The 27,169-nt window shown below is 53.2% G+C and overlaps 9 protein-coding genes across 9 annotated transcripts; 5 read left to right on the top strand and 4 right to left on the bottom strand.

The window, feature by feature from the left end:
- Positions 1–11: 11 nt before the first annotated feature.
- On the top strand, positions 12–1,621 carry COCMIDRAFT_24456 (uncharacterized protein; the record flags this gene model as incomplete). Its single annotated transcript, XM_007687558.1, has 2 exons — positions 12–63; positions 111–1,621. The coding sequence occupies 2 exons, from the start codon at positions 12–14 to the stop codon at positions 1,619–1,621; spliced, it is 1,563 nt and encodes a 520-aa protein (XP_007685748.1).
- A 288-nt stretch (positions 1,622–1,909) lies between these two features.
- Positions 1,910–5,116, top strand: COCMIDRAFT_89350 (uncharacterized protein; the record flags this gene model as incomplete). The annotated part of the gene is made up of 3 exons (XM_007687613.1): positions 1,910–2,068; positions 2,123–4,825; positions 4,913–5,116. The coding sequence occupies 3 exons, from the start codon at positions 1,910–1,912 to the stop codon at positions 5,114–5,116; spliced, it is 3,066 nt and encodes a 1,021-aa protein (XP_007685803.1).
- Positions 5,117–9,191: 4,075 nt separating this feature from the next.
- On the top strand, positions 9,192–12,367 carry COCMIDRAFT_34818 (uncharacterized protein; the record flags this gene model as incomplete). Its single annotated transcript, XM_007687574.1, has 6 exons — positions 9,192–9,390; positions 9,454–10,105; positions 10,153–10,319; positions 10,370–10,962; positions 11,021–11,822; positions 11,880–12,367. 6 exons carry the CDS (start codon positions 9,192–9,194, stop codon positions 12,365–12,367), a joined length of 2,901 nt encoding a protein of 966 aa, XP_007685764.1.
- A 1,120-nt stretch (positions 12,368–13,487) lies between these two features.
- On the top strand, positions 13,488–14,967 carry COCMIDRAFT_89325 (uncharacterized protein; the record flags this gene model as incomplete). The annotated part of the gene is made up of 4 exons (XM_007687612.1): positions 13,488–13,643; positions 13,710–14,041; positions 14,103–14,272; positions 14,330–14,967. The coding sequence occupies 4 exons, from the start codon at positions 13,488–13,490 to the stop codon at positions 14,965–14,967; spliced, it is 1,296 nt and encodes a 431-aa protein (XP_007685802.1).
- Positions 14,968–15,250: 283 nt separating this feature from the next.
- COCMIDRAFT_89471 (uncharacterized protein) lies at positions 15,251–16,750 on the bottom strand (the record flags this gene model as incomplete). The annotated part of the gene is made up of 5 exons (XM_007687611.1): positions 15,251–15,532; positions 15,572–15,927; positions 15,980–16,372; positions 16,453–16,604; positions 16,668–16,750. The coding sequence occupies 5 exons, from the start codon at positions 16,748–16,750 to the stop codon at positions 15,251–15,253; spliced, it is 1,266 nt and encodes a 421-aa protein (XP_007685801.1).
- Positions 16,751–18,503: 1,753 nt separating this feature from the next.
- On the bottom strand, positions 18,504–19,553 carry COCMIDRAFT_3375 (uncharacterized protein; the record flags this gene model as incomplete). Its single annotated transcript, XM_007687547.1, has 3 exons — positions 18,504–18,859; positions 18,914–19,452; positions 19,504–19,553. The coding sequence occupies 3 exons, from the start codon at positions 19,551–19,553 to the stop codon at positions 18,504–18,506; spliced, it is 945 nt and encodes a 314-aa protein (XP_007685737.1).
- A 1,120-nt stretch (positions 19,554–20,673) lies between these two features.
- COCMIDRAFT_34814 (uncharacterized protein) lies at positions 20,674–21,041 on the bottom strand (the record flags this gene model as incomplete). The annotated part of the gene is made up of 2 exons (XM_007687573.1): positions 20,674–20,718; positions 20,850–21,041. The coding sequence occupies 2 exons, from the start codon at positions 21,039–21,041 to the stop codon at positions 20,674–20,676; spliced, it is 237 nt and encodes a 78-aa protein (XP_007685763.1).
- Positions 21,042–21,749: 708 nt separating this feature from the next.
- On the top strand, positions 21,750–24,559 carry COCMIDRAFT_89443 (uncharacterized protein; the record flags this gene model as incomplete). Its single annotated transcript, XM_007687610.1, has 2 exons — positions 21,750–21,789; positions 21,855–24,559. The coding sequence occupies 2 exons, from the start codon at positions 21,750–21,752 to the stop codon at positions 24,557–24,559; spliced, it is 2,745 nt and encodes a 914-aa protein (XP_007685800.1).
- A 654-nt stretch (positions 24,560–25,213) lies between these two features.
- Positions 25,214–26,908, bottom strand: COCMIDRAFT_89431 (uncharacterized protein; the record flags this gene model as incomplete). The annotated part of the gene is made up of 2 exons (XM_007687609.1): positions 25,214–26,559; positions 26,611–26,908. 2 exons carry the CDS (start codon positions 26,906–26,908, stop codon positions 25,214–25,216), a joined length of 1,644 nt encoding a protein of 547 aa, XP_007685799.1.
- Positions 26,909–27,169: the final 261 nt, after the last annotated feature.

The following is a 27,169-nucleotide window of genomic DNA, read 5'->3' as shown; positions in this document are numbered from 1 at the left end:
CAAGGCCCACCATGGAGGATGGAAACATGCATTTACAGCCAGGTCGCAGCATAGGCTTCATGAGTTGGTTACAATAGCCTTTGCGCGGTACCAAGCTGACTAGAATACAGCCCTCGGTTGCTCATTGCACGAAGTACTGACGACCATCAAAGCCGAAGTCAAGACCTTTCCGCGCTTCCAGCTCTACCACGACGACTTCCACCCTCTTTCTTCTCCAGTGCAATTAGTCCTTCCTGACAACGGTCTGCGCCTACAGTTTGATGGTCCTGATCAGCGGCTACGCCTTATCGAAGTGCTCGATTTCGCAAAAGCCCGACTAGTATACAAGGACATCGATGTCTACAAGCCTGCGGATGGAGGTTTCTCGGCAGGCCCACCAGGTCCAAGGTTCAGGCATGTCTACGACAAGCTACTAGGACCGACTTATGGCGGGGAGTATGTGCCACCAAAGTCGGAAGATCCAAACGCAATGGGAACATACAACCTATCATATCCAGGCATAGCTTTTAATTTCCCCGTTCAACACTCTGCATATTCTCCAAAGAAGGACTTCATTTCGCTTTTGTCGTCTTCTGCTACCGGTCCAGCCACATCCATGGCCGTCTTCAGCGGGGAGTCATGGCAGAAGGCGCGTGCGACTCTTTTTACTGCTCCTCCGTCAAATCCAAGATCACTGATGCTAGGTAAAGCGAAAGACAGCGGACCAGATGAGATTGAAACAGTCAGGGTACATGGCGAAGGCAGGATAGAGCTTGTGAGACGTTCAAGTCCCCCATTTTGGATTATTCTTAGCGAGACGACACCCCAAGATCTGATTATGGAACTGGGAGCCCCCGATTCAATCTACCGCAAGAACGATCATCGATTATCTATTCACAAAGATCGGAGAACCAGTGATGCATCAGACCTTTCTCCTGGTGGTCTCACACCCGATGAAGACTCAGATCCGGGTTCAGCCATAAGGAGCGATGATGAGGATGCATGGGAAGACGACGACGAAGCAGTTCTAGAAGCTCAGGAGCGGGAAATTGCTGCAGCAGAGCACTTCTACAACTACTATCACCACGGCTTCGACATATTAATCTCTCAGCCCACGCAGATTTCCCCACCTTCGCCAACTGCTGAAAGGCGAGAGAGTGATGTACAGGACGCAGGGGAGCTCAGCGCGCAACCTCTAAATCATCTTACCGCAACCAAGATCATATTCCACGGAAATATTCCAGGATCATACCAATTCAACCGACATCGAAGAAGTAGATGGACTCTTGAACACGTCCCCTCAGCCATGTACCGAGAGCCGCTTAATTCTGAAATGGGATTTGGCGACATCTCCGGACGCTTAAAGGAGGTTTTCAACCCACACTACGAGAATGAAGAACAAGAGCGATTACAACAGCGTGGTATGGCTCTGAACCGTGGTTGGGGCGATAGTCCAGGGAGCAGCTGCGAACTTCTAGGAGGATGGGAAGATAGTTCAGGGAGAAAGAGCAAATTTGCCAACGCTGGTAGTGTACTCATGGAAGGTGTCACGGATGTGGGTAACGTAGAGCTATTTGGATTTCCTGGCATGGTCTTTGAAGTGCTCAAGAATGGGGCTGTGAGCTCTTTGACTGTTTACTGAGAATACACGGTTTGAATTGGGTGTTGAGAGTCGAATGGCGTTCAGGATACGGTTATTGAATGAATGACAGATGACCAAACCAGCTTAGATACCATAAAGATACGTTGTTTTTACCCCATACGAGTAGTATATTCAAGCAATTGCAAACACACTTTAAACCGCAACGTAGTACCACATCACCCCACTACTATCTCCATCTTATCTCCGAACACCCCAACCCCAAAAAAATATACAGCGCACCACCCGGCCGACTCCCAGCACCAATTCCCTTCGACCCACAATGCTATTATGCTAACCCCGACGCATATCCTCCGCGCATCATGGTCCAACACCCTGCGACTCCCAAAATCGAATTTCCCGCCTAGACCGCTTCCGTCTGCGAACCGCGAGTACCTGCGCCGATGCACCGATGAGCTGTATGCCTGGCAGCGGAGTCCCGACCGCATTGTGTACAAAGGACACTCCGAGAAGCAAGGCAATGGCCAGACGCTAGAAAAAGAGAAAGAGGGATCTGCTATAACAAGTTTCACACTACATGATGGACCACCGTACGCCAATGGACCGCTGCACATTGGGCATGCCCTGAATAAGATTACAAAAGACGTGATTTGCAGGTTTGAAGTTGGGCAAGGGAAAAAAGTGTCTTATATTCCTGGTTGGGACTGCCATGGCTTGCCTATCGAAATCAAGGCACTGCAGGCGCAGAAGAAAGATGCAGCGCAGACGGATGCGGTGAGTGTGCGGGAGGCAGCACGGGAGTTGGCAACGAAGACGATTGAAGAGCAGAAGAGTGGGTTTAAGGAGTGGGCGGTTATGGGGGAGTGGGAGAATGCGTATCAGACCATGGAGCGGGGGTTTGAGTTGAGGCAGCTCGAGGTGTTCAAGGTTATGTTTGAGAAGGGCCTGGTTTATAGGCAGTTTAAGCCCGTGTATTGGAGTCCCAGCTCGCGGACGGCGCTGGCAGAGGCGGAGCTGGAGTATGATGAGGGGTATAAGAGTTTGGCGGCTTTTGTGCGGTATCCTGTGAAACTGTCGGAGACACTCAAAACTGGGGCGCTGAAGGATGTTGAAGATGAAGTCAGCGTGGTGATTTGGACGACTACACCTTGGACTTTGCCAGCAAATAAGGCTATTGCGGTGCACCGGGATATGCAATACTGCATTGTTAAAGATGCAGGAAACGACAACGAGCTAATCCTCATTGCTGCTTCAAGGATATCCGAGTACGAAAAGATTCTCGAGCGCAAGCTCGAAATCGTCGTATCAGAGCTCCGCGGCTCAGATCTCGCCGACCAAGTCCAGTACGAAAATCCGTGCCAAAAGGCCTCGGGACTCCAACCCATCATCCACGCAGACTTTGTCACAGACACGTCAGGTACAGGCTTAGTCCATCTCGCGCCCGGCCACGGCATGGACGACTACAATGTTTGCACGCCCCTCGGCATCCCAGCATTTGCCCCTGTAGATGACGCGGGCGCCTTCACCAAGGATGCGTTCCCCGAGCAGCCAGACCTACTGGAGGGTTTGCCAGTCACTGATATCAAGAAATCCGGTAGCAACGCCGTGTGCAACTACCTGCAGCAACTGGGTTTGCTCCGTGCAAAGCAGAATTATCGGCACAAGTACCCGATTGATTGGAGGACCAAGGAGCCCGTCATCACACGAGCTACGGAGCAGTGGTTTGCAAATGTTGAAGGGATCAAAGATGCTTCGATGAAGGCAATTGCTAATGTTACCTTTAAACCCGAGTCTGGGCGTAGTCGCTTGGAAAGTTTCATCCAAGGTCGGAGTCAATGGTGCATTTCGCGGCAGCGCGCTTGGGGTGTGCCTATACCTGCTTTGTACAGGGTAGAGGGTGATACACTTGAAGCAACCATGGATTCCAAGGTCATCGAGCATATCATTCAAGTCATCAAAGAGCGCGGCATCAATGCATGGTGGACCGACGCACCAGACGATCCAGCGTGGAAGCCCTCACACCTCAACGGCACATTTGTACGTGGTAGAGACACAATGGACGTATGGTTCGACAGCGGAACAAGCTGGACTCTTTTACCCCCACAGAAAGACAAACCCGTCGCCGATGTCTACCTCGAAGGCACCGACCAGCACCGCGGCTGGTTCCAATCCTCGCTCCTCACCCACGTCGCCAGCCAACCCTACTCAACCGCCCCCGTAGTCAAAGCACCCTACAAAACCCTCATCACCCACGGCTTCACCCTCGACTCCGACGGCCGCAAAATGAGCAAGTCCCTCGGCAACGTCATCTCCCCCTTCCAAATCATGTCAGGCGAACTGCTTCCCCCCGTCAAGCGCAAGAAGCAAAAGGGCGTAAAGCACGACACCACAGCAGCTGCTGCTGCTAAACACGCTCCTACGTACGACTCCATGGGCGCCGACGCACTACGTCTCTGGGCTGCAAGCAGCGACTACACGCGCGACGTCACCATCGGCCAGCCCTTGCTCATGTCCGTCAACCAAGCCCTGCACAAGTACCGTGTCACGTTCAAATGGCTACTAGGCATCTTCTCCTTGTCCTCGTGTCCCCCACCGTTTGTATCCTTCAACCACCTCATCCCCTCGACGCGCGAGTTTAGCGAATTGACAGATCGACTCGCGGTCCATCGGCTAGTGCAGGTAAGCAACGAAGCGCATGCGCATTTTGCCAACTACGATTTCTACAAGGGAATCAACACGTTGAATCGCTACATCGCCATGGACCTGAGCGCCTTCTACTTTGAGACGCTAAAGGATAGAGTGTACACGGGTGATACATCCGATTGCCAGACGCTGCAGCGCGTTTTAGGTCTGATTTTCTACGAGTTGCTGCAGATGCTGGCGCCGGTTTGTCCGTTGCTTGTCGAGGAAGTGTGGGATCATGTCCCTGCTGCCCTCAAAGACAAGAGTGTTCATCCTGCGCGCGCAACGTGGGCGCGGCTGACACCGCTGCCAGCGTCTGAAGCGGAGAGCTTGGAGCGCATGAGCGGCGTGGTGGGGGCGCTGGGTGGTGTGATTAAGATTGCGCAAGAGAGGGTAAGGGCGGAGAAGAAGATTGGGTCGAGTTTGGAGTGTGCGGCGACTGTTCATCTGCCTGCGTCTAGCATTGAGGCGTTGAGTGAGGCGTTCGCAAGTGCCATGCATCCACTCAACCTCAAAGCTGAAGACATGGAGAATCAGCTGGCAGGTTTGTTTGTCATTAGTGAGGTGAGGATACGCGCTCTACCTGACGATACTTTGTCTAGGGCGGCTTCAAGTGGGCAGCTCGGCTTTGTGACGGAAGATACCGAGCAGATGAAGCGGCAGTGGGCGTGGGTGGAAGAGGAAGCTGTGGCGGCAAGTGGAGACCAAGGCAGTGATTTGCTTGCAAAAGCACAAGTGCTGGTGCATCCCCCTAGTCGGGAAAAGTGTCCGAGGTGCTGGCGCTTTGTCAAGGAAGAAGCGGAGGATGTGTGTGGCAGGTGTGCGCATGTTGTGGAGAAGCAGGGCGGGGTTTAGAGATTGCTGTTACTGTAAAATGCAGCATGGCTCGTGGGCTTGTATAATATGTATGTATATGTATATGTATGATGGTGATGAATCCAAAAAAACCCCCTTCCTCCCATAGGCTCCTTTGGTCCTTTAGTGAGCACTCTGCCCATTCACGTATGTAGATATTCTTTGCGCTCACTCTCGTAAATTGAACGAGATTTGTCTTTCCAGTTAGGAAATGATGACCACAATAGTTCTTCTAGGCGCGCTCGGCATACAGGATATACCTCGTATGGAGCCCAACAGAAAAGGGCACACGGCCTACTCACGATGAGAGTCAGAGGCTTACCCAAAGGTTTCGGAAGTGGTAGTTTTATCGAGTCAGCATCCTCAACTCCGTGCCGGGACATGTTCCCCGTCCAACTAGCAAATGGCCTTGCCCCCCCACATGGTGCGTGGTCGGGATGGCTTAGAAGCTTTGCTGACCTGCAAACGCGTCACTGTGCTTCGTTATGTGAGAATTTAGGTTCATGACAGAGGTCTCAAGACCAGTTAGTTGTGTTGAGGGTTGAAGTTGCAGAAAGGGCTGGATACGATGATGGCCGACGCCCAAGTTAGTTGGTTGGCCCCCAGTAATATTGAGCCACATCCCTGGGGCGGACTTCCAGCGCAGAGGGTTTGGAAGGTAACCCGAACCCAGCTGAATGTTTACTCATGCTGCCTCCCTGCCAAGGCTGTTTTTCGTTTAAGAGGACCAGTAAGAGGAGCGGGTGAGTGAAGAGAGGAAAGCGGTATTTGGAAATGCAAAAGCGTCTAACGTTGTGTGACATTGGGCTGCGTTGTCGTGTGCTAATCATGGCGAGTTTGTATGTTATATGCGACTAGCGTAGGACATTGCAATTGTAGACGACATTGACGCAGGGCCAGGGATAGCTTACACTGACTGGTGGCTAAGCATTCGGCAGTTGGCATCCGTACCTAGGCGGGAGTGGCCAGATTACGCGGATACGAGGCAAAGGTCAATCGCCAAAGCATGTTATGCTCTGACTTTGGTCTAGAAGCGGGTGTCAGTGAGAGGCTCCGTCGAGATGCGATGGCGGGTTTCAGGAAGGATTTGGGCCATTGGTCCAATGCGAGAGCTACTGCGGTGTTATTATCTGAAATAGAAGTAGCCTCATATCCACACTGTTAGCCACGATTGTGCTATCTGTTCGGTGCTGATTGGCTTGGTCGCAGCCATAGAGTTCCAATTGAACGGTCACTGCAATATACTAATCAAAAGAGAATCCACAGTTGGGCGTCATTTGACATGTGGGTGCAACGAGGAAGAATTGAGCCGATGGGCGGAGGAGGGGCGGAGGAACAATGGCTGGCGGGAGGAGCTTGGCGCGGGGATAGGCTGAATCGTGCAGCAGACGGGACGAGAGCCTGGAGGGCGGTCGTGGCCGTGAAGCAGTTCATGACTGTTGCAGGTGCAGGCACAGGCGTTGACCCCAGATTTCAGCTGACCAAGATGTGCGATCAGCAGCCTTGTCAAGGTCTTATCTCGTCAGCTAGCGATGCGGGCAAGGGTCGACATGAAGGCGAGGCCAAGAGGGCGGGCAGGGTTTTTAGGGGAAGTGGGCGAATTAGGGCGGGGAACGCGGTGTCTGGCTGTTCGCCGCTGGCTGCGGTGGGTGGAGTGAGCAGAGTGACCTCACAGCACAGCACCGTGCAAGTGTCAGTGTGGTGGGCACGGGCCTAGCGCTGCTTACGTGTAGTGTAGTGTAGTGTAGCGAAGCCGAGGCTTCGGCAAGCAGCAGTGCACATGCCGATCTGGTGGCTAGACCAGCGCGCTAGGTTGTGTGGGAGAAGGGCAAGGCTGTCAATGTAGGTGTACTAGGTGTAGGTAGGTAGGTAGGTAGGTAGGTAGGTAGGTAGGTAGAAATGTCCATGCCACGCTGATGCGCATTTGCCGCGCCATACTGTGTAGGCTGCATGCATATCAAGTCAACGGGGAGGCAGATTGCAAAAGACGCAATGTGCCGTGTGTCTATTTGAAGAGGGGGACGGGCTGTCGAGCTGGGAGCAGTTGGCAAGTGGGAGATGGAAGCAGCAGTTGGGGCTTGGGCTGGGGGCTCACGGTCAGCCGTCGTTGATCAGCAAGCATCTTTCGCCTGCAATAGCGGACCGAACAGGGGGGCTCAACAGTTGGACCCCACAAGTGACAGAGGGGAGTGTTCGCCGTCGCCACTTCCAGAAGCTTTCTTTGGCTGGGATGCTGGCGGGAGATGACGACGGCTGTGTGGCGACAAACGGCGGGGGCGTGTCAGACGAAGCGCACAACTGGAGGGGTGGTGGCAGAGGCAAAAGCTGAGCCAGGCAGAAGTTGAGGCACACGGGTTGCCAGCGCACATGGAGGAGAGGAGTAGGGGGGAGAGGGAGGGAGGTAGGGTAGGGTAGGTTAAGGTAGGGCAGGGCAGGGCAGGACAGGGCAGGACGGGGGCTAGCGGGGGGGGAGGTGGCAGGCAGAAGCAGCAGGAGTCGTAGCAGGTAGAAAGCAGCAGACGCAGGTAAATGTATGCACAGCACTGTGTGCCGCATGGTGGAGGGGAGGATACGAGGCCCACAGACAGTGGACCAGCCGTGGGAAGCGTTTCAGGACGGAGCCCGTCCTGCAGCCAAGCTTGCGCGAGCGGCTCTGGCGCACACACACACACCACCGACAAGGGACGAGCGCGTGAACCGGCGGCCATGCAGTGCAGGGCGACTTGGCTGGGTGGGTTGCGCGTTGGGCAGGGCCTTGGGCCATGGCCTGCGCGGGCTGAGACGAGCTACTGGGGAAATATTGGAATGGGGGAATGGGGGATGGAGATGGGATGGGATGGGATGGATGAATGGGGAATATTGGACGGGGGGCGGGCAAGGGCAAGGGCAAGGGCAAGGGCGACTGGCAACTGGCAAGGGCTGGCAATGACGCGGCGGAGCATTTGGCGGACCGACAAGCTTCCAGAAGGCTTAGGGTGCTTCGACGGCGGTGCTGTTGAAGGCGCGGGTGGGGACTTGCCCACTGCAGACTGGCGCACTGGCACGCCCTGCTCGTTCCGTCTCGAGTAACCCAATCACCGCGCCACGCCTGCATTCAATCCTCTCCTCGCTCCTGCCCTTGCACCCTCTCCCACGCCCACGCCCATATACCACCCTCACCATCCTCCCGCGACCACCCATGCCGCTCCCACTGCAGCCCCTTCTGCGAGTGCGCTGCATGCGACACTGACGCCCTCCACCACAACCCCCTGCGTCGCCTCTTGCGCCTGCTAGAGCCATCGAGAGCTGACACGCCCAAGCAGCCCTCTCCCGTCCACACGACCACGTCCCAACTCCTCTGCCCTACTACTGCCCTACCACCACTAGTCCTGCCACTACTACCACCACCACCACCACTATACCACTGTACCACCACCACAACAACAACACCCACAGTCACAACCACCACCACCACCTTCGTTTCCACCCGCCCACGACGCCGCCCGCCGTGTCCGCTGCTCCCACTTCTTCTGCATACTTTCTGTTTCCGCCCTCCTACGCCGACGCGCCTGCTCCACGTCTGCCCTCGTCCTGCCTGCCCGCTCCCGCTCCCACAGACGAGACGGTACCGACTGCCAGGCACCGCCCGAGCCGCCGCCTCCTCCTCCGCGCCTTCCTGCCATCGGCGCCTGCCTTCCCCATTGTCGCATTCGCCATCAGCGCCTTCCTTGTCCTGCTGTAAACAATTACCCAGTCTCCGAGTCGTGTGCGCTCCCTGCCGCTCGCGACTCCGCTAGCATCCCTGGGGCCTCCCATCGACGTCGCCGTTTCAGACTGCATCTCGGACCACCAGGCGCATTGCCACCATCTCGTTTGTCCAGTCCCCCCACGCTGCTAGATCTGTTGCATCGTTTGCATCTGTCCTGCGACCACTGTCTTGCGACCACGACGCTGTCCTCTCCCCCCCCCCCAACATTCCCCCTTCAACCCACCACCACCACCCCCCCTCTCCACCCCATTTTGCGACATCACCATCTCGCCCTCCCCTCTGCGCTGGAGACCAGTGCTGGCTGGTCGCCGCACATAGGCGGAGAAAATGGACCATGGCACGTGCAACGTAGTCTACATTGACCGACGGGCCAACGACGAGCATGTGCGCAAAGAGAACCTGTCCAAGTCGCTTGTCGCCCGGACGAGCACTGGAAATGTAGGCCAGAGCTACTTTGCCATGGGCAAGGCGTCCCCGCGCGAGGTCCACGACAATGTCGAAGCCATGCTGTCCATCTCCACCGAAGGTACGACGAGCGCATTTCGCCCAACATGGCCATGAGTGACTCCTAACTAACACCCTCGTCCAGTACACATCTGCAGCACAGGCCGGGCCTGTCTCCAGAAGATCAACCAACTCGTTGATGACACCAAGACCGCCATCCCTACCTTTGTCATAATAGATGTTCCCTTTGATGAAGAGCAGCGCATGAAACGCCTATCTCGCGAACCACGCACGCCCTCGCCCACGTCGTCGCGCATGAACCGCATGGACACTGCCGAACCAGACGACATCTACGCCATGCACCTGCTCACTCACATCGCCTCTGAGATTTCGTCCCGCAATTTCTCCAAGCTCGTCGTGCCCGTAGTCATGCTGTCGGGAGTGACTCTGGACGAACCATCGACCTCGGGTCCGCTCCCTTCGCCTGGTCTCCACATGTCGTTTCCGCTTGGTGATACTGTCCGATTAACGCGTTATCTCGATGCCGGCGCTGTCGATGTGCTGACCAGTCCCATGTCACGAGAACGTATGCTTGGCTTGGCTGTCCACGCCTATCGGCTACAAAAAGAGTTCAACCGGGAAGAAGCAAGTTTTCTGACCACTAAGCGCAATCGGAAGCTGTCTTGGGTTGGCGTCGACGATGCGAAACCGTATGCTTATTTGCGTGAGGCCATGGTCTCAAATCTGATGACTGGCATTTGCAACCCGGAAACCGTGGGAGATTCTCTCGACTCCATGTGCGTATACGCTGCGGCATAAAAGTTGTATGGCTAATGAATCCTAGGGACTTTCATCTCGATTACGACCGCAAGATACTCGTTGAAAATGCAGTGGGCGTCTGGGCATTTTCGGCTCATGACTTTACTGACGATGAGCTGCTTTACGGCGCTTTGGTAATGCTCAAGCACGCACTGCAGATGCCTGAGCTGGAGCGATGGGCAATCACCGAAGGCACGTGCTTTGCATTTCACTGTGCCGCTTTTCTGCTAACGGGTCACTAGACGAGATGATTGTCTTCCTTTTGGCCAGTCGTACAGCATACAACGAGTTCGTCAAGTACCATAACTTCCGCCACGTTGTCGATGTCCTACAGGCTCTTTTCCACTTCCTCGTCCGAATAGGTACCCTGCCTATGTATCCACCCGACACACGCAACGTATCTGCCCCCAAGTCGCCGATAGCCTCACTTCTCAAGCCGTTCGATGCGCTCACACTTCTGATTTCTGCCATTGGACACGATGTTGGCCACCCCGGTGTCAATAACGCGTTCCTAGTTGCGTTGAATGCACCATTGGCGCAACTTTATAACGACCGTTCCGTCCTGGAATCGTTCCATTGCGCAGCTTACTCGCAAATTCTACGGCGATACTGGCCAAGTGCATTCTCTGACATTGCGATGCGCAAGCTGATGATCAACAACATTCTTGCAACGGATATGGGTCTTCATTTCAAGTACATGAGCGATTTGGGCAACCTGCAGCAAAAAGTTGCTCACGACCAAGGAGCTGTGGACGGTTGGAGTGCCAAGGTTCAAGAAGAGCAAAAAGATCTGACCTGTGGCTTGCTCATCAAATGCGCCGATATTTGCAATGTGGTGAGTTTTCTTTTTTCTCGAGCGCATGCTGTAACCCATCCTAATCTAGGTTCTGTAGGCGCGAAAATTCCCAACTGCTGCTAAATGGGCCAATATCCTCACAGACGAATTCAGCAATCAAGGGCTCATGGAAGCGGAACTTGAGATGCCTTCATGTCTTTTCGGAGGACCACCGGTGCGCGAAGACATCGTTAAGCTCGCTGAGTCGCAGATCGGATTCATGAATATATTTGCCAGGCCACTATTCGAAGCCGTCACGGACATTCTACCCGCCATGCAATTCGTTGTAGACGAGATCCTGACCAACAAGGCTATTTGGGAAAATAGAATAGATGAGGAGCGGCGAAAGAAGAGGAAGAGCAAAAATATGAACCTTGGTCTACTGACATCAGGGTTTTCTGTCGATCCAACCCCGAGCCCACTTTCAGGAGGACCAAACAGGTCGCCCATGAAGATACCCCTGAGCGCGATAAAGACCATTTCTCCCGAAGAAGCGGCTCGCCGAGGATCGACTGGCTCAATACAAGCTGTGGCTGCGGCATCCGACTCAAGAAGATCGTCCATCATTGACAGGAGCTCACGGCGGTCGTCTACTACACCTGTACCAGGCCAAAGGCCCATGGGATCTAGCGAAAACGTGACCTCGTCTAGAAGGGGCAGCCGGGACCCAAGTCTTACGGCAATTTTGGTCACCCAGACTCCAAATGCGTCCGATCAAGCTACAAAGGGGCAGGGTACAGGTCCCGATGATCGCTCAAGGGCGGATCGCAAGGATACGTTGACAAGACCCTCTTCAATGATCAAGGATAGAGATAGTCCCAGACCTGTCACCGCTCCATCGCATGCCAGGCGCAGTCAAGGTGAGTTTGAAAGTTGACTTCAATTCTACAAGGCCGTGAAAAGCTAACATTGCAAAGCTCTTGATCCTTACCCAATAAAACAGCCATCGCCTCAGAGCCACTCCCAGGTTGACCTATCTCATAGTGAGAATGGAAATCTTGATGGCTCAAAGCTTCAACCCTGGGACACTAACAATAAGCTGAGCGCAGATAGCAACGCAGCCCGTTCCGACGTCTCGCGCGACTCAAGCTGGTGGCGACAAATGGGCTCACGACGACGTACTCGTGATGGGAGGAACGGCGAAATAGAAGCACGAACTCATGTCAAGGAATCTACACCAGAGTCTCTGGCCCCTCCAAACGCCGATTCGCCCACCGTGTCACCTACCTGTTCGAGCCCCGGTCGGAAAACTACAACAACGGGCAAGATCATGAGCTTTTTCAAACGAAAGCCAAACAGCCAAAGGGAGCAGCCAGAGAAGCAGTTGTCTAGTTTTGGCAGCTCTTCACAGCTGCGAACCCCACAGACCAGCGACCCAGGCCGATCACTCAACAGCGATGATTGATTTCAGCATTCCTTTTCTACGCCTCTATTGACCTTACATTAATGACAAACGCCGCATCCGAACCACGGTATTTCCTTTAGTCTCAACATACCATTTCAAAAGCAGTTCTTGGTCTCTGCAGCACTTGCTTTCGGGTTTTCTTCATCTCTGGCAATTGCGGGCTATGATACCTCTTACACGCGATGTGGCAGGTACCAGCAATAAGCATGGATAACACCACTTGTTTCTGGGCCTTCCCTTGGTCTACCTTCGGGTGTTTTCTGGTGGATCATCGTCCACGTTCTGATTCGGCGCGCGCATTTCTGGCACAGCATCTTTCAAGCTTGTCTTTCCCGCACCTTCACTCGTCTCGTTTCACTTTGTATGCTCCTTTGTCCATTATCTTTCATCTTCGTATGCAGCGCTTTAGCTGTGCAGCATGCATTATTCGAGGCAGCAGCCATTTGTGTTTCTTTTCTTTTCTCTTTTCTTTTTCCCCCCAAGCCTCCACATTGAGGGAGGGCTAGTCGTGTTGTTCTATCGGTGGCAAGAAAAGGTCGCATATGTTTACGCGACTTCCTTGTTTTTACGAGTAGAAGATATCAGGCATGGGTCAGCAATTGGGGCTGACAAAAGAACGATGTTGCTGCAGCAGTCGGAATGGTAGAACTGGGACGGGGACACCCGAATCGGCTCCTTCCTTACCTCCTCTGGGAGAAGGTGCTTATGTCTACTATCCTAAGCTCATTGGTATCGCTCAGCGAAATGACGATAAACTCTCTGTAATGAAATGTATATTCTCAATGTCTCAACTCATACACTTTGCACACTTACGTGGCTGGTTGTCTGTGACAAAAAGGACAAATGAGACTTGCAGCATTCCATGCAAATTAAACGGATACGATTTCTCGTATTCGCATCTTACTCCCGACAACGCATCGGCGGACACCGATGATGTCCTTTATCGTGGTCACGAGCTACTGCCACAAAAGTGGTTCTTGTAAATCTTAGCTACCTATTTCAGGCTAGCGCATCTAACACAGTCCGGCGCTAAACCCCACTTGCTACCTTAACAACACCACCCCTCAACTCCAGCTTCGCATTGACCGCTCATCTTCTCTCATAAACTTACATCACAACCATGGGTGACAAAGTAAAGTATCTCCTCTCCCTCAGTGCGGTGCGGGACCGTTCAAAGATTGTGGGAGAGGCAGCCGCAGCTGGCAAGCTGAGTCATTTTGATGTACACGAAGAGCGATTGGGCGAGGCTGCCGACTATGTGACATCTGTCATCAAGGTTTGTTTGGAAGAATTCGTGATTTTTCTATCTACTCTGATTTGCTGATGTTGTATATGTCTAAAGCGCGATTATGGTCCAGACAAGTTCCATACTATTCCCCCGCACGGCCGATGGCAGCATTTTGAAGTCGGCAACGTTCCCCGCATATCCACGCTTCTTGAGGAATGGAAAAAGGACGGAGCAGACGAATTGGAGATTACACGCCGATTGATCGATTTGTTTTTTGTTTCGGTATTGCTGGATGCTGGTGCGGGTGACCACTGGCGATATGTGGAGCCGGGGACGGAGCGCGAATATGAACGCAGTGAGGGAATTGCAGTTGCCAGTCTGTACATGTTCAAGAGCTTGAGTTTTGCGGCTGCCAAAAACGAGAAGAAGCCAATTGTGGATGGTAAGTATCAGATCCTACATTGGACTACTCATTATGAAATGACTCACTGATTTATGTACAGGAAGAGGCCTGCAAGAATTGAAGACAGAAGAACTTGCAAATGGCTTTCAGATTACAGACAAGAACCCGATGCTGGGTGTCGAATCTCGTGCCAATCTTCTTCGTAGTCTTGGAAAATCACTCTTATCCCACCCTGAGGTCTTTGGCCAAGAAGGTCGTCCCGGAAACGTTGTCGGTACGTCGTATTCTCTGTTTACTACATCTCCTATCATACTCACCGACCACAACACAGATTACATGAAGAAGAACTCTTCCGAATCTTCAACCTTGGACGTACTTGTATTCTGGGACATTCTTCAAAAGCTGCTCATTCCTATCTGGCCACAAGACCGTACAAATGTCAGCGGTCAACCACTTGGCGACGCGTGGCCCCTGTCGACACTCAAGACCCAATCAACTTCCTCAAGTGCTGATGAAACCGAGTTCATTCAGCCGTTCCACAAGCTAACCCAGTGGCTTGCTTACTCCCTTATGGTGCCATTCACACGTATTCTCTCACTACAGTGGAAGAACGCGTCTTCGCTTACTGCCCTACCCGAGTACCGCAACGGCGGTCTATTCGTCGATCTCGGAGTCTTGACACTTAAGCCTGCTTCTCTTGAGCGTGGAATCAAAGCCTCATCCGATGGCACTGGCCTCCCAGCTTTCAGCGCAGGTGACGATGTCATTGTTGAGTGGCGCGCCATGACTCTTGTCTTAGTCGACAAGCTGTACAAGCTAGTCTTGCAGCGCATGGAGGGAGTGGATCTCAGCATGGCGCAGTTGCTGGAAGCCGGCACGTGGAAGTCTGGCCGAGAAGTTGCCAAGGAGAAGAGGCCTACAACAAAGAGTAGCCCGATTATCATCCTAAGTGATGGTACCGTGTTTTAGAAGCGAGACTTTAAGAATAGAAAAACTTGAAGTCTTGAATATGGAAATTCCACTACTAAGTGCCGTTGGAAATAGTTATTCCTACTTACCAGCTTCTTCTTCTTCTTCTTCCATTCAAGACCAAAAGTCCCTGAAATTTACAAATTACGAAAAAAAAAACCCGTCGAGCTCCACACACACTCACAAAAATATCCTACATAGACTCGTAAATGAGATTTGAAACCAAGGGAGAAGAAGGAAAAAACATATTTCAACATCCCCACTCTCTTTTTCCTCATCTTCATCACCTCCGCCTCTCCGCCCTCTGCGCATCCATCTCCCCCCTCCTCTCCGCCATATCCTCCAAAATCTCAATAAACCCTAGTCCCTGCGGTGCGCGCCCTCTACTCCCCCTCCCCCTGTGCCCCTCTTCCAACGCCGCTTCCCCCTCCATCTCCCTAGGCGACTCGACCTCGACCTCGCCAACCCTCTGCTCCCGCCAAACCGGCATAACCCTGGCCCCTTCGGCCCGCGGCTCCCCAATTGCCACCCCGATGTGCGCCTCGCCGTCGTGCTCGTGCTCATGCTCATACTCGTGCTCGTGCTCTTCCAACGGCCGCTCGACCTGCGTCGCCAACTCAACCTTCTCCTTTCTATCATCCCAACTCCACTTCCTAGTCGCAGGACTCACAACGGCGCCCGTGCTGCCGCTTAGCTCTGGGCTTGCGGGATCGCCCGAGTCGAGCTCGTTGCGGGGTTCGTCGCCGGAGAGCTCAGAGGGCCCGCGGGCGTGGCTGTACATGCTTTTGTGGGTGCGGAATTGGGCGGGGGTTTGTGGGGTGATGGGCGTGGAGAGGGGGAGTTCTTGGGGGGCGGTGTAGGTGTGGGTTGGGTCGTAGGTGTGTTGGTAGGTGTGTGTTGTCGGGGGGTTGTAGAAGCCGTTTGGATGGTTGGGGTTGGGGGAGGTGTAGGAGGGGGGTGCTTTCGTTGGTGTTAGTTTTGGGTTTGAAGGAAGGGGGGGGGGTTGGCTTACAATCAGAACTTTGGTTGCGGTGGTGCTTGTTGTGGAACTCGCTCATGCCGTTGACGGGTAATCCGTCGCCGTTTGTTTCGCCATAGTGCTCGGCGGCTTTTGCTTTTGCCTTCTTCTTTCGCCGTAGACATAGCCACCATACGATGATGCCGATTATAGCAGCTAGGGCGAATGCGCCGCCTGCTGCACCGCCTGCTATAGCCCCAACCGGTACGCCGTCATCTGATTTTTGTGCTGCAGCAGTTGGTCCCGAGGTGCTAGAAGTTGTTGCAGACCCGGTAGCATGATATGCACTGCGCAAGTCATCACGGTTCAAGATTGCTGGTTCGAGATCACCATCGGGACAGCCAGATTGGGCACATGGATTCGTTTTGCAGCAGCCCCAGAATGTTTCTAATGCATGTCAGTCATTGCCATGGCGCGCGGGAAAGGAAGACCGATACCAAGATCGGTTGATCATCTCAAGTACTTACGTCCAGCAGAGCAAGTATAAAACTTGCTTCCGGTCCCGCATGTAGCATCGGGAAATGTGCCGTATGCTTTTGGATCGAAAGCACCTGGGTAAAGGTTGCCTTGGGCGCAAGTAATGTCGCATGGGTCTCTTGCACAGCAGCCGACAAAGTATCTAACATTGATATTAGACGCTAGAAGAATGGAAGTAGAAATGAAATATGGACAATCCACTTACGTTCCATACCCACAGGCCCACCAGGTTCCTCCTGAAGGACACGAAGGCGAGAAGGCCTGTCGCGCAGCAAGGTAGGCTGACATATTATACTAACAACCGACTCCGCGGTCGCAACTAGTAGGATATCCGCTACCACTTGCGTGGACTCGAAAACCCTCCACTCACAATCACTTCAATAGCAACAAAAAACAATACCGTCACTCAAAAAAGAGCAGACAGGAAAAACAGGTACCGATTAGACAGAGAAAGAAAGAAGTCAGACGCAAGAGAGACTGCAAGAAAGGTGATGGGCTGGCCGGGTCTCACAACCGAGGAGGGAAGAAAATCAGGCGACCAGACACTACTCTACCGCCCATGTAAGTATCTCAGCGCGCGGAAGGAAGCTGGGCAAAACAAAAAAACCGAGGGGGAATCACGTCAAGAAGAAAAAAACACGAGAGAGCTGATCGAGCAACCCCCCCTCCCACGCACTCCCAAGAAGCCATAATAGCCGCAGCGAAACAAAGCCGCAGCAAACTATGCAAAAAGCGGGCAGCGGGCTCAGCCTGTGTGCCCAGCTTCTCTAACTATCTACGCTTCTACTCTTCCTTCGGCTTCTCCAGCGAAAGATCCCCAAAGCGGAAAATTTAAACGCCGGAATCTTTTGCTTGCAGCTGCGCCGCAGCCACACCTTCATACATGACATACTACAAAGAAACGAAACGAAACGGCGGTGGATTACTTGCCCTGGATCAGCGAGGGGCGGCGACACCGCACATTACAAAGCGCAAGAGAGGGCGAGAGAGCGAGAGCGATAGCACACACACACACCGTACAAGTCAAAGTACGCCATGCCATGCCACCCACGCAGCCCCAGCCCCAGCCCCCCAGCCTCGACTCGACTCGACTCGCCCATCGCACCGCAGGAACAAGGCGCAAAGAGAGAGATAACTGGGCAACAATTGGCGTGCAGGATAACCTCAGCACTAATGGCGAAGGATGCAGCTCCTCATTCGTTGCCATGGGTCATGGCCGACGAACCACCTGTGGGGAGAGGAGGGGGGGGGAAGTTTTTTGGGGGCTGAAAAGTGTGTGCGTCGTGCTGCAAGCTATCATCTCCCGTGCACATATATATGCACGTACACGCATATATGCTGAATAAAGATGAAGATTGAAAGAAGAAGAAGAAGAAAAAAAAAGAGAGAGAGAGAAACTGCGGATTACATTGCAAGACTGGAAGGTAAAGAGTAGTTAGTAAGAGTGAAGTAGGGATTGATCAAGGGAAAAAGAGCGGGCTGCTTGAGCTTGAGAGTTGTGGAGAGCTCCATTATCTCAGGTGCGTTGGTGAGCATACCCCGCATTGGGTGTTAGTGCAGCTGTAGGTGGCGGCGCAGTCAGGTGGCACAATTACGTAGAGAAGCTGACGGGCGGCGGCGAGCGGCGTCCTATTCCTGGCGGATTGTAGTAGGTGGGAGTCGGGAAGGTTACATCATCTTGTGTTGGTTGTAACCGCCGACGAAGACAGCCTCGTCTTACTTATCTACCAAGGGTCTCTATCTCTTTTTTCGGCAACCGGGTATATTCTCGGTTGTTATTGTTGGGCTGAGAGGGGGGCAGAAAAGGAGGGGGAGGGTGCAGTAGTAAAGTGCATTATGCATGTGTAGTGAATCTTCTCTGGATTCTTTGAGATTACTATTTCTGGTTGTTGTTTTGGACTGGGTATATATACAGAGTAGATGGAAGCGAAGTAAGTAAGGGTATGCGAGCATGAAAAACCGCCCAAATGCGAAGCAAATAATGCAAATAAATGTTCAATGCAACAAATCCCAGCCAAATCACCCCTTACAATCGCTCTTCTCACGGTTGATTAGTCGAAACACCAAGTCCTTGACGGCTGGCTCGTTTCGCCATATCGCCGGAGAACTCTTGTTGTGTAGGCAATGGAGAAACGAATGGAGTGGCGTATGGTGACTCGAGTTCTGAAGGGCCAGGGCGACCAGCATCTGCAGGAAGTTCTGAGAATCGTCGGTTGTCCATGACATTTGAAGCACCGGCTGGAAGCTCAGAGAATCTGTTGTGGGAAGAGGAAGAATCCGCAGGGAGCTCTTGCGGCTCGGTTGCGTGGCTGGCATACTGATGATACGACTCATGTCCCTTGCCGGGAGAAGTAGCCTGGTAAGAGTTCTGGATTGGAGCCGAGTATGTAGGAGGTGCTGTTCTCAAAGTTAGCTGCTGAAGCAAGACAAAAAGCGCGTGAGTCGACATACGTGATTGACCTCCGTAATGCCCTGCGGCAGCACTGTTGTCGTTCTTCTCGTTGTTGTTCATCATGGGCATCATGGTAGCAGCACCCATGTCGCCTTCTGTTGTCTTCTTGTTCTTCCTCTTACGGAGCACAATGAAGATGATGACTCCGATGATAGCCAAGACTACGACTCCTCCGACAACGCCACCAACAATAGCACCCGTGTTGGTCTTGCCTGAATCTGAAGGGTTCTCCTGTTTGTCTTGTGATACGTATGTGTTGAATTGTTCTGGTCGTTCCATGAATGCAGGTACCAAATCTCCTTGCGCACAAGTGGCTGGTGGTGTTGCTGCGCAGGGATTCGTCTTGCAGCATCCCCAGAAAGTGTCGCCTGCATTACATGTGAAGAAGTCGCTAGCAGATCCGCAGGACGCATCCGGCCATTCGCCATGGTGGGAGATATTGTAACCGCCGGGCCGGATATTCCCTTGTACGCAACCATTCGCGCATGGGTCTGACGTGCAGCATCCTACAAAATTACTACCACTGGCACAGGCATACCTGGAGTTTGTCAGTGTCAAAGTTCCTATCAAACTTGAGCTCAGTTATTACCATTTGCCCCCAAGTGGGCAGTGAAAGTCGAAAAAGGACGAATTAGACATGATAGGCGCAGAAAGTATAATACAGAATGTGCCTTTCGTATGCGCCGACTGCGCTTGTGTTTATTGATGTGTACTAAGTGGAAACAAAGAGAAAAATTACGGCCAGAGCGACAGCAAGTACAACAGGGAGATGGCCGACGTGATAAAGAATAGGACGAAGCAGGTAATTCAAAGAGGAACAGCATACGGAAGATGTGGGCCCCCTCAAGTATCCAGGCATGTAGAGTGAACGCCTGAACGGGGCGTAACTTCGTCTGCACGGTCTTGAAAAGGCGCCGATTGCGCCACGCACCAACCGAAGCCTGCGCATGACCTAATGTAGGCTAAATGTCTCTTTTCTCCATGGTGGCTGGTAGGGACTGTGATTATTTTGGTATCTTGTGAGAAGCTTGGCCGTGTAGTTGATGCTGAAAGCTGAGAGGAAGCAGCCGAAGGAGCAACATCCCTGGTAACCGACCCGTAACCTCGAGGCAATAGACGATCTGGGCAACTGAGCCTCAGCACAGCCCTTTTTTTCCTATTTCAGAGACAAAACCACAGGCAGACAAGGGAAAGTCTAGGCTATGCCCCAGTTTACTGTACGCCTGGGACGCCTGCTTGGAACAAAGGACCACTAAACTGTAGCTCATTGTCTTTCTTGCCTCTCTTTGCCATACATGCATTGACACTTGTCTCGGCACCAGCCAGGCAAAGATATGCAGTGTTGGGGGCTAATGGACGGGTGGAGACGACATGTCATTTAGTGGCGTTCTTAATCGAAATGACAACGAAGATACTTACCTCTTGGGCGGAAGGGGGCCGTTTCTCAACAGCCATACGGGCTATACCCACAACCGCCCCGCCCTATGTCAGCACGTACCAATGTTACCCCGAGAGAGGTTTTTGGAAACATGGCTGAATGCATCGGGAGAATCGCCACTCGGAGAGGAATTTCAGCGATGAGTGTCAGCGAGGACAGATGTGATAGCTAGTACCTCCACCGATGTAGCGGTCAGTATGGGCTGTGTGTTCAGCCGCAGTGAGCTCTTGGCAGGTTGTGATGCGCAGCTAAAGTGTCTAGACAATCCACAGCTGAGGCGGTAAGGCGCCGGTATTCTTCGAAGCCCGCATTTGGGCGGAATCACAAGACTATTGAAATCTCGGGCCATGCCGTTGTGGGTTTGGACTTATTTGAATGCACAGAAATCACAGATGGCTGGCTTTGTGAAGCCTCTTGAGCCCATCTGTGCTGAAATAGTGCGCTTTGCGCCCTTAGCAGCTCCCACCGTCATGACTGAGCGACGCGCCCAAAAACACAGCCCACGACGAAGACAGATTCATGATAACAACAGACTGACTAGATGCGATTTTCTGGCGATGCGATCGACATTGACCACGCAGACACCCGGCCGCGCACCCAACGGCGAACAGTAATCCAAATCTGTCTGGAAGGATCGCAATTCGAGTCGCTCTGCATTGACAATCTCTTGTCTGTTTCAAGGCGGCCATGTAAACAAAGCCGCCTGTGCGCTTTGCGTGCCGATTACTTGTAATGGGCGAAAATGCAGCTGCTCTGGCAACCCGCTGCCATGCTGTGATGACGGCATCGTTGAACTAAAGGGCCGGGGTGCGCTGAACTCTCTTTGCACTGACGGTAGAGTGCACCCAGGCGGACCGCGAGGAAAGGATGAGGGTACATGTATCCAGGCAGGTAGGAGATGACGAGACAGATGCATGTTTGTCGACCATGGCGACGTGTTCCAAACCACGGGAACGTATGCAAAAGAAAAGAGGAACAGGAGATGACAAGACTGCTCGTGCCAGCAGCTCGTGAAGATGGGGCCCGGCCAGGGGAGCTTGGACGCGTCAGGGCAGTGGCTAGCGCATCACCGCCGCGGGGAAGGGCACCATTGACAACACAGCAGACATACCGCAACCTCAGTCAGGGCCGCGAATAACAAGCTGTAGATAAAAGGGACTTGTTTCTTTGCTCGCTTACTTCCACATGGTTTTGCATTTGCGCCGTACCAAGAATATTGGTGACGGCGGTGATGAGACAGTCCTGCCCAACCTCCCCAGCCCCCCGCCACACATCCGGATCCCGATAGTTACACCCAGCCATCTCGAGTAGAAAACTTGTCGCCGCCCAGCTACTGCATGTGCTCACAATGCAAACATTCCTTCGTGACTCCACTTGATTAGTCGATCCAAGAAGATATGAGTGGGGAGCCTGGATTCCAACTCAAGCAGACAAACGGTATGCATGCGGCTTGAGCCCGCCTCACTACTCACCACCCACCCATTTACTCATCCCATTGCCAGTTTCTCAGCCCCAATTATCCCACCAAAACTCGCAACAGAGCGTTGCTGCTTCACTAACTGCCTCCGAAGGCTACTACAGCGCGTCTGAGCACGCGTCCAGCTCAAGTGAAGAGAGAAGGCCTGTTTACCAAACACCACCCTCATACCGCCAAACACCAGTACAAAGTCATGAGCAATTGATCCCTCACACCGACATCCCTACAACATCACTACGAGGTGTTGGTATTCCCAGGCAACAGCTGCAGCCTCCACAGCCTTCCTTTGTTCACGAACGTCCTCAGTCACCAGCAGTATCCACCATTGCCGAGGAGTCGAGGCCAGGAACCCAAAACGCCCGCCGATCCCAACTGATCCACGACATGGAGTCCGAATCGCAGGCAACTACTCCGGGCCATGACACCACACCATACATTCGCTTCGCCATCGACCAGCTCACCCGAGATGAAGATGTCCGAGGCTCAAGAATATATCCAGAGGTCCGACCCACAGCCGCAGTCCAAGACGATGATGATGACGATTACCCCGTCGAGAGAATCATTCCTGACAATGGCCTGGGATACATGGCACTGGAGCAACAGACACAGGAGAGAATGCAACAGCACAGACCCGCACGCAAGTCGTTGAGACACTCATATACACCACTGGCCACTGCCCCAGCACCCATGGCTACACAGCCAGACGGGCCCTATCACAAATCCCACAAATCCCACAAGTCCAGGGAACAGCAGTCACCTTCTCCTACTCGGGGACAAAAGGATGTTTTCGTAGCACACTCCCAGCCACACTCATCACTTCACTTCTTACCCGCCGTCCTTCGCCCGCTGTCGCTCGGCCTGTTCATTTTCCTATGCCTACTCATGCTCGGTGCGCTTATCTTCGCCGCTGTCTACTCCAACCGTGATGAAGCCTACGGATTGTGGGACTATGGTGGTTTTGGCGACACTCGCTACTTTGTTTTCCGATATCTCCCAACCTTGCTGGGCATGCTCTTGTTCCTTTGGCTCATCCAGATCCAGGCGGCCCTTCAACGCATTGTTCCGTTCATATCCATGTCTTCAGACTCGTTCCACCGGAGATCCGAAGCCGTGTTTCTTCGACTGTACCCGATGCAGTTCGTTTTGCCAAATATCCAGCATTTCCGCGCCGGACATCCCGGTATCTGTGCCTTTTTTGTCATTTCATGGCTATTCGCATGGACGGTTCCTCTTCTTGCTGCCAGTTTCAACGTACGATACAACGTGGCACGCTCCGCTTGGCGATGGGTCGCTGTACAAGGTGTCATTTGGACAGTCATTGTTCTCTACATCCTTCTGGTGCTCGTCCTGATCTACCTCATGGTCTTCCTCATGCGCAGCCCGACTGGATTGAAATGGGACCCGCGATCGCTCGCAGACATCATCGCCCTTCTGGAGCGCTCAAATAACCTAGGAGATTACAACAACTCGGAGACTTTCGACAAGGGTGACTGGAACAATGTTGCTAACCGTGCTGACCGCCTTGGCTACTGGACTACTACGAAGCGACCAAGCGACGTTTTCTACGGTATTGGAGAGGAAGGCGCTGAGATCCGGAGATTCCAGGTCGAGGAGGGGCGCATCAGAGAGCAAGGACCAGACCGCGCAAATCTTGACGTAGCTCAAGGCAACGACTTTTCGATCCGCATGGATATTCGCAGCCCGAACGTGCGACTTCGCTATTTGCCCTGGTGGCTCAAGGACGGTTCAGTCATTGCCTGGATTGTCATCGCCTGTATCCTGTTGATCGCCTTCTACGTCGTCAGCTTTGTGAACGATGCTGTTCGTCTCGGTTTCCTGCCTCGGGTCTTTGCTCGTACAGGCACCGATGGTTTCTCCGCCTCGAACTTCCTGTACTCGTTCATCCCAGCACTCATCGGCCAATTCCTCTTCCTAGCGCTCTTGTCGCTCGACTACTCTATCCGAGTACTCCAGCCATACATGTCGCTCGCATCCAAGGGCGGAGCCACTGCTGAAACCTCTCTGCTGGTCGATTATGCCTGCCGCCTGCCCTTCTCAGTAACCCTGGCTGCGCTTGAGAACAAGCATTTCCAAACAGCCGTCCTATCCTTCGTCTCCTTCGTCTCCATGTCCCTGCCCATCCTCGCAGGCGGCTGCTTCTGGACCCAATACTACGGCGACGTGCGCAACGTCCGCGTCGCCGCCGAACTCCCCGGCTACTACGCCCTCTGCTTCTTCCTCGCCCTCTACACCCTCAGCCTCTTCGCCCTGATCCCCGGTCGCCGCCGAGCCGCCCTCCCCCACCGCAGCAACACCCTTTGCGAAATCATCAGCTGGCTCTACCAATCCCCCATCCTCACCGACCGCGCCTTCGCCCACCCCCAAACAAAACCCGACCTCGTCGCTCGCCTCATGGGCACCACCTACGCAGAACGCACCTGGGCCCGCTCCGTCGCTTCGCTCGTTCGCCCCTCCCGTAGCAACCTCCGCCCCGATTCCCCCACGGACCCCGCGCTGAAAGAGAAGGCGAGGAAGGAAGGTCAGCACGACTCGGTCATCGACCCCGGAAAGATTAGATACGGCTTCGGTATCCACGTCGGCCGCGACGGCCTCGAACACCTCGGTATCGATCGCGTGCGTCGCGGCGGTGAGAGAAGTGGTCGCGAACTCGTTATTTGGGAGGAGCAGCAGCATGACCATAAGAGGAAGAGTTGGACCAGTCAGGTGTGAAATACATACACCCTCACATACACACACACTTTTTTTACGCGCCTTACGGAATCTTCGAAGAACTGCACAACATTACAGTTACGATGACGAAGACGATCGCACGATCAAGAAAAACGTTTTTTGATGGATCTTAGCATTGGTGTTATGGGCGTTTCTTTATATTGCATGATAGCCTCCGAATCCTCCTTCCCCCCCTTTTTTTTCTTCTTCTTCTTCTACGGACTCAATGGCTCGGGATTGGCGTTTTTTTTTTTGGTTTCCCAGTCCACGCTTATTGGACTGGCAATTCCCAATGTAACTGTACGAATTTCTCTCTTCTTTTTTTTAATGATGCACATGGAGGAAAGGAATGGAATGAAAAATATGAGATGGTGTTATAGACAGATGGAGGAAAGGAAACGAAGGGGACTAGTTTGAAATGTGTGTGTGTGTGTATACATGGATGAGGCGTCATTGCCGATATATGATAGATATGCGTGGAATGAGGGTATGAGATGGAATGATGAAATGAGAATCATCACTGATTGTGACTACTTTGCCTTGGATATTGTGATGAGACTTGATTTCAAGTTGAGTTTGTGTACTTGTTCAAGCATTCTCGTCAAAGCAAAAAGATAGGGATAATAGCATTGGATCGTTCATTTCTTATCGTCTCTACGCTACAGCGACAGGGGCAGCAGCATCGACACTCCCAGTAAGCCTACTAATCTCCAACTCCCCATCGCCACCCAGATTATCCAGCCCATGGAACCCCTCCTCGACTACCCATCGCTGCTCATACTTCATAAGCACTTTGCAAGCGTTACCCACGACAAGGAGTCCAGGAGGTCTACTCCCCTCCTCCTCAACAGCCGCACAAACATGCTCGAGCGTCGTACGTATGACCCTCTGATCAGGACACGAAGCGCGTTCAAGCACAGCGACAGGGAGGTCTGCCGGATACGCTTTAGCGACTAAGCTATCGACGAGAGCAGAGAGGCGGTGCAGAGACATAAGCAGGACTAGTGTGCGGGAAGCGACGAATTCCGGGGGATCGAGCGGAGCACCCTTCCTACCCGTACCGGTGCAGATGAGGACTTGATCTGCGATGCCGCGGTGCGTGGCAGGTATGGCAGCGAAAAGGGGTGCGCTGAGTGCACTTGTGATGCCTGGGAGTACGCTGGGGATGAAGCCATGGGCACGGAAGAAGTCGTATTCTTCTCCTCCGCGACCGTAGATGTATGGGTCTCCTTGCTTTATTCGCACGACCACTTTGCCGGCTTTTAGTCCCTCTAATCCCATTTCTAGGAGTTCTTCTTGCGCTTTGTCTGCATTGCCGGGGAACTTTCGGGCAATGTGCACGGTTGCGCGGCGGGGTACGAGATCAAGGATGGGTGCGGGGACGAGTTTGTCGGCAAGGATGAGGTCAGCAGAGAGGATGGCTTTGTGTGCGGCGCGAGTGAGCAGATCTGGGTTTCCGGGACCGGAGCCTGCAAGAATGATGCGGCCGACTCGTTGAGGTGCGGTAGCTGTGGGCCCGACTTTGGAGGGGCTGCTGCTGGCGAATTCGCGGAAGAGCATGTTCACGTCTGCATCAGTGATGCTTGCAAGGCGACGCAGCGGCCAGTACTCGCATATTTGTGTGAGCCAACGCATACGGCGGCCCCGTGCTGCTTCCTTGCTCTCTTCCAAAATCAACTTGTTAAACGTCGCTGGTTGTCCACTGTCCTCCTCTTCCACCTCCAAGTCCTGTGAGAGTTCCGCTGCATGGTCTTCCTCCCATATGCGTCTTCGTAGTGTACCCAACTTCTCAACCGCGTCACCTAGACGTGGTGGGAGAGACGCCGCAATCTCTCTCCGGATTCTTGCAGAGAGTTTGCAGCCTTTTCCAGAAGTAGTGATACCAATCTGAAGAGGGCCGTCGGTATGTGTAGAAAGGAGTGTGAAGGAGCAGAGATTCGGGGCATCAGCGACGTTGACTGGAATGCGTAGTCTTCGGCAGAGGTTCGAGATCTGGGTGGCTGTGGCGAGTCAGAAGACAGAACTGGGCAGAGTATACTATAACCACTTACCCGATCCATTCTTTCCGCCAGAAGTAACAAATACAGCGTCTACTACACCATCCACCTCAGGACGTCCAAGTGTTGTCAAATCCTCATTTTGGAAACTTCGCTTCAACCATTGTACTTCGCCAGCCTCGATACGTTTCGCAAGGCCGTAGTGAAGGGTGGCGTCTTCGGGCGCAAGCAGTATTGGTTTCGCACCAACTTCTATTGAGCGTGTGCATCGCGCGCCTGCAAGTGGGTTGGATCCGACGATAAGATGGATGTGCGATGTCACATCGACTGCAGTGAGAAGTGCAGGCGCCATAATGGAGATTGGAGTGATGCAAAAAATACCAAATCCAATTCCAACAAGGAGGGGTAATTGTTTTATGGGCAAAGATAATACTGAATACGATTACTCCTCGGCCACAGAATTGATAATGGGCATAGCGAATTGTTGTTCCGATAGCGACGAGCCGATATGGCGCGATCGCACTAGTGACATCCCCGCGGAAAAAGAAGGATTCTGAGTGGCATACTGACCCAATCGCCGATGGTGCAATTGGCTGCTATCACATTTGCGCGG

Source organism: Bipolaris oryzae, assembly GCF_000523455.1.
Source record: "Bipolaris oryzae ATCC 44560 unplaced genomic scaffold scaffold_31, whole genome shotgun sequence".
NCBI classification, from domain to species: Eukaryota; Fungi; Ascomycota; class Dothideomycetes; order Pleosporales; family Pleosporaceae; genus Bipolaris; species Bipolaris oryzae.
This window is presented reverse-complemented; position numbering and strand designations above follow the sequence as displayed.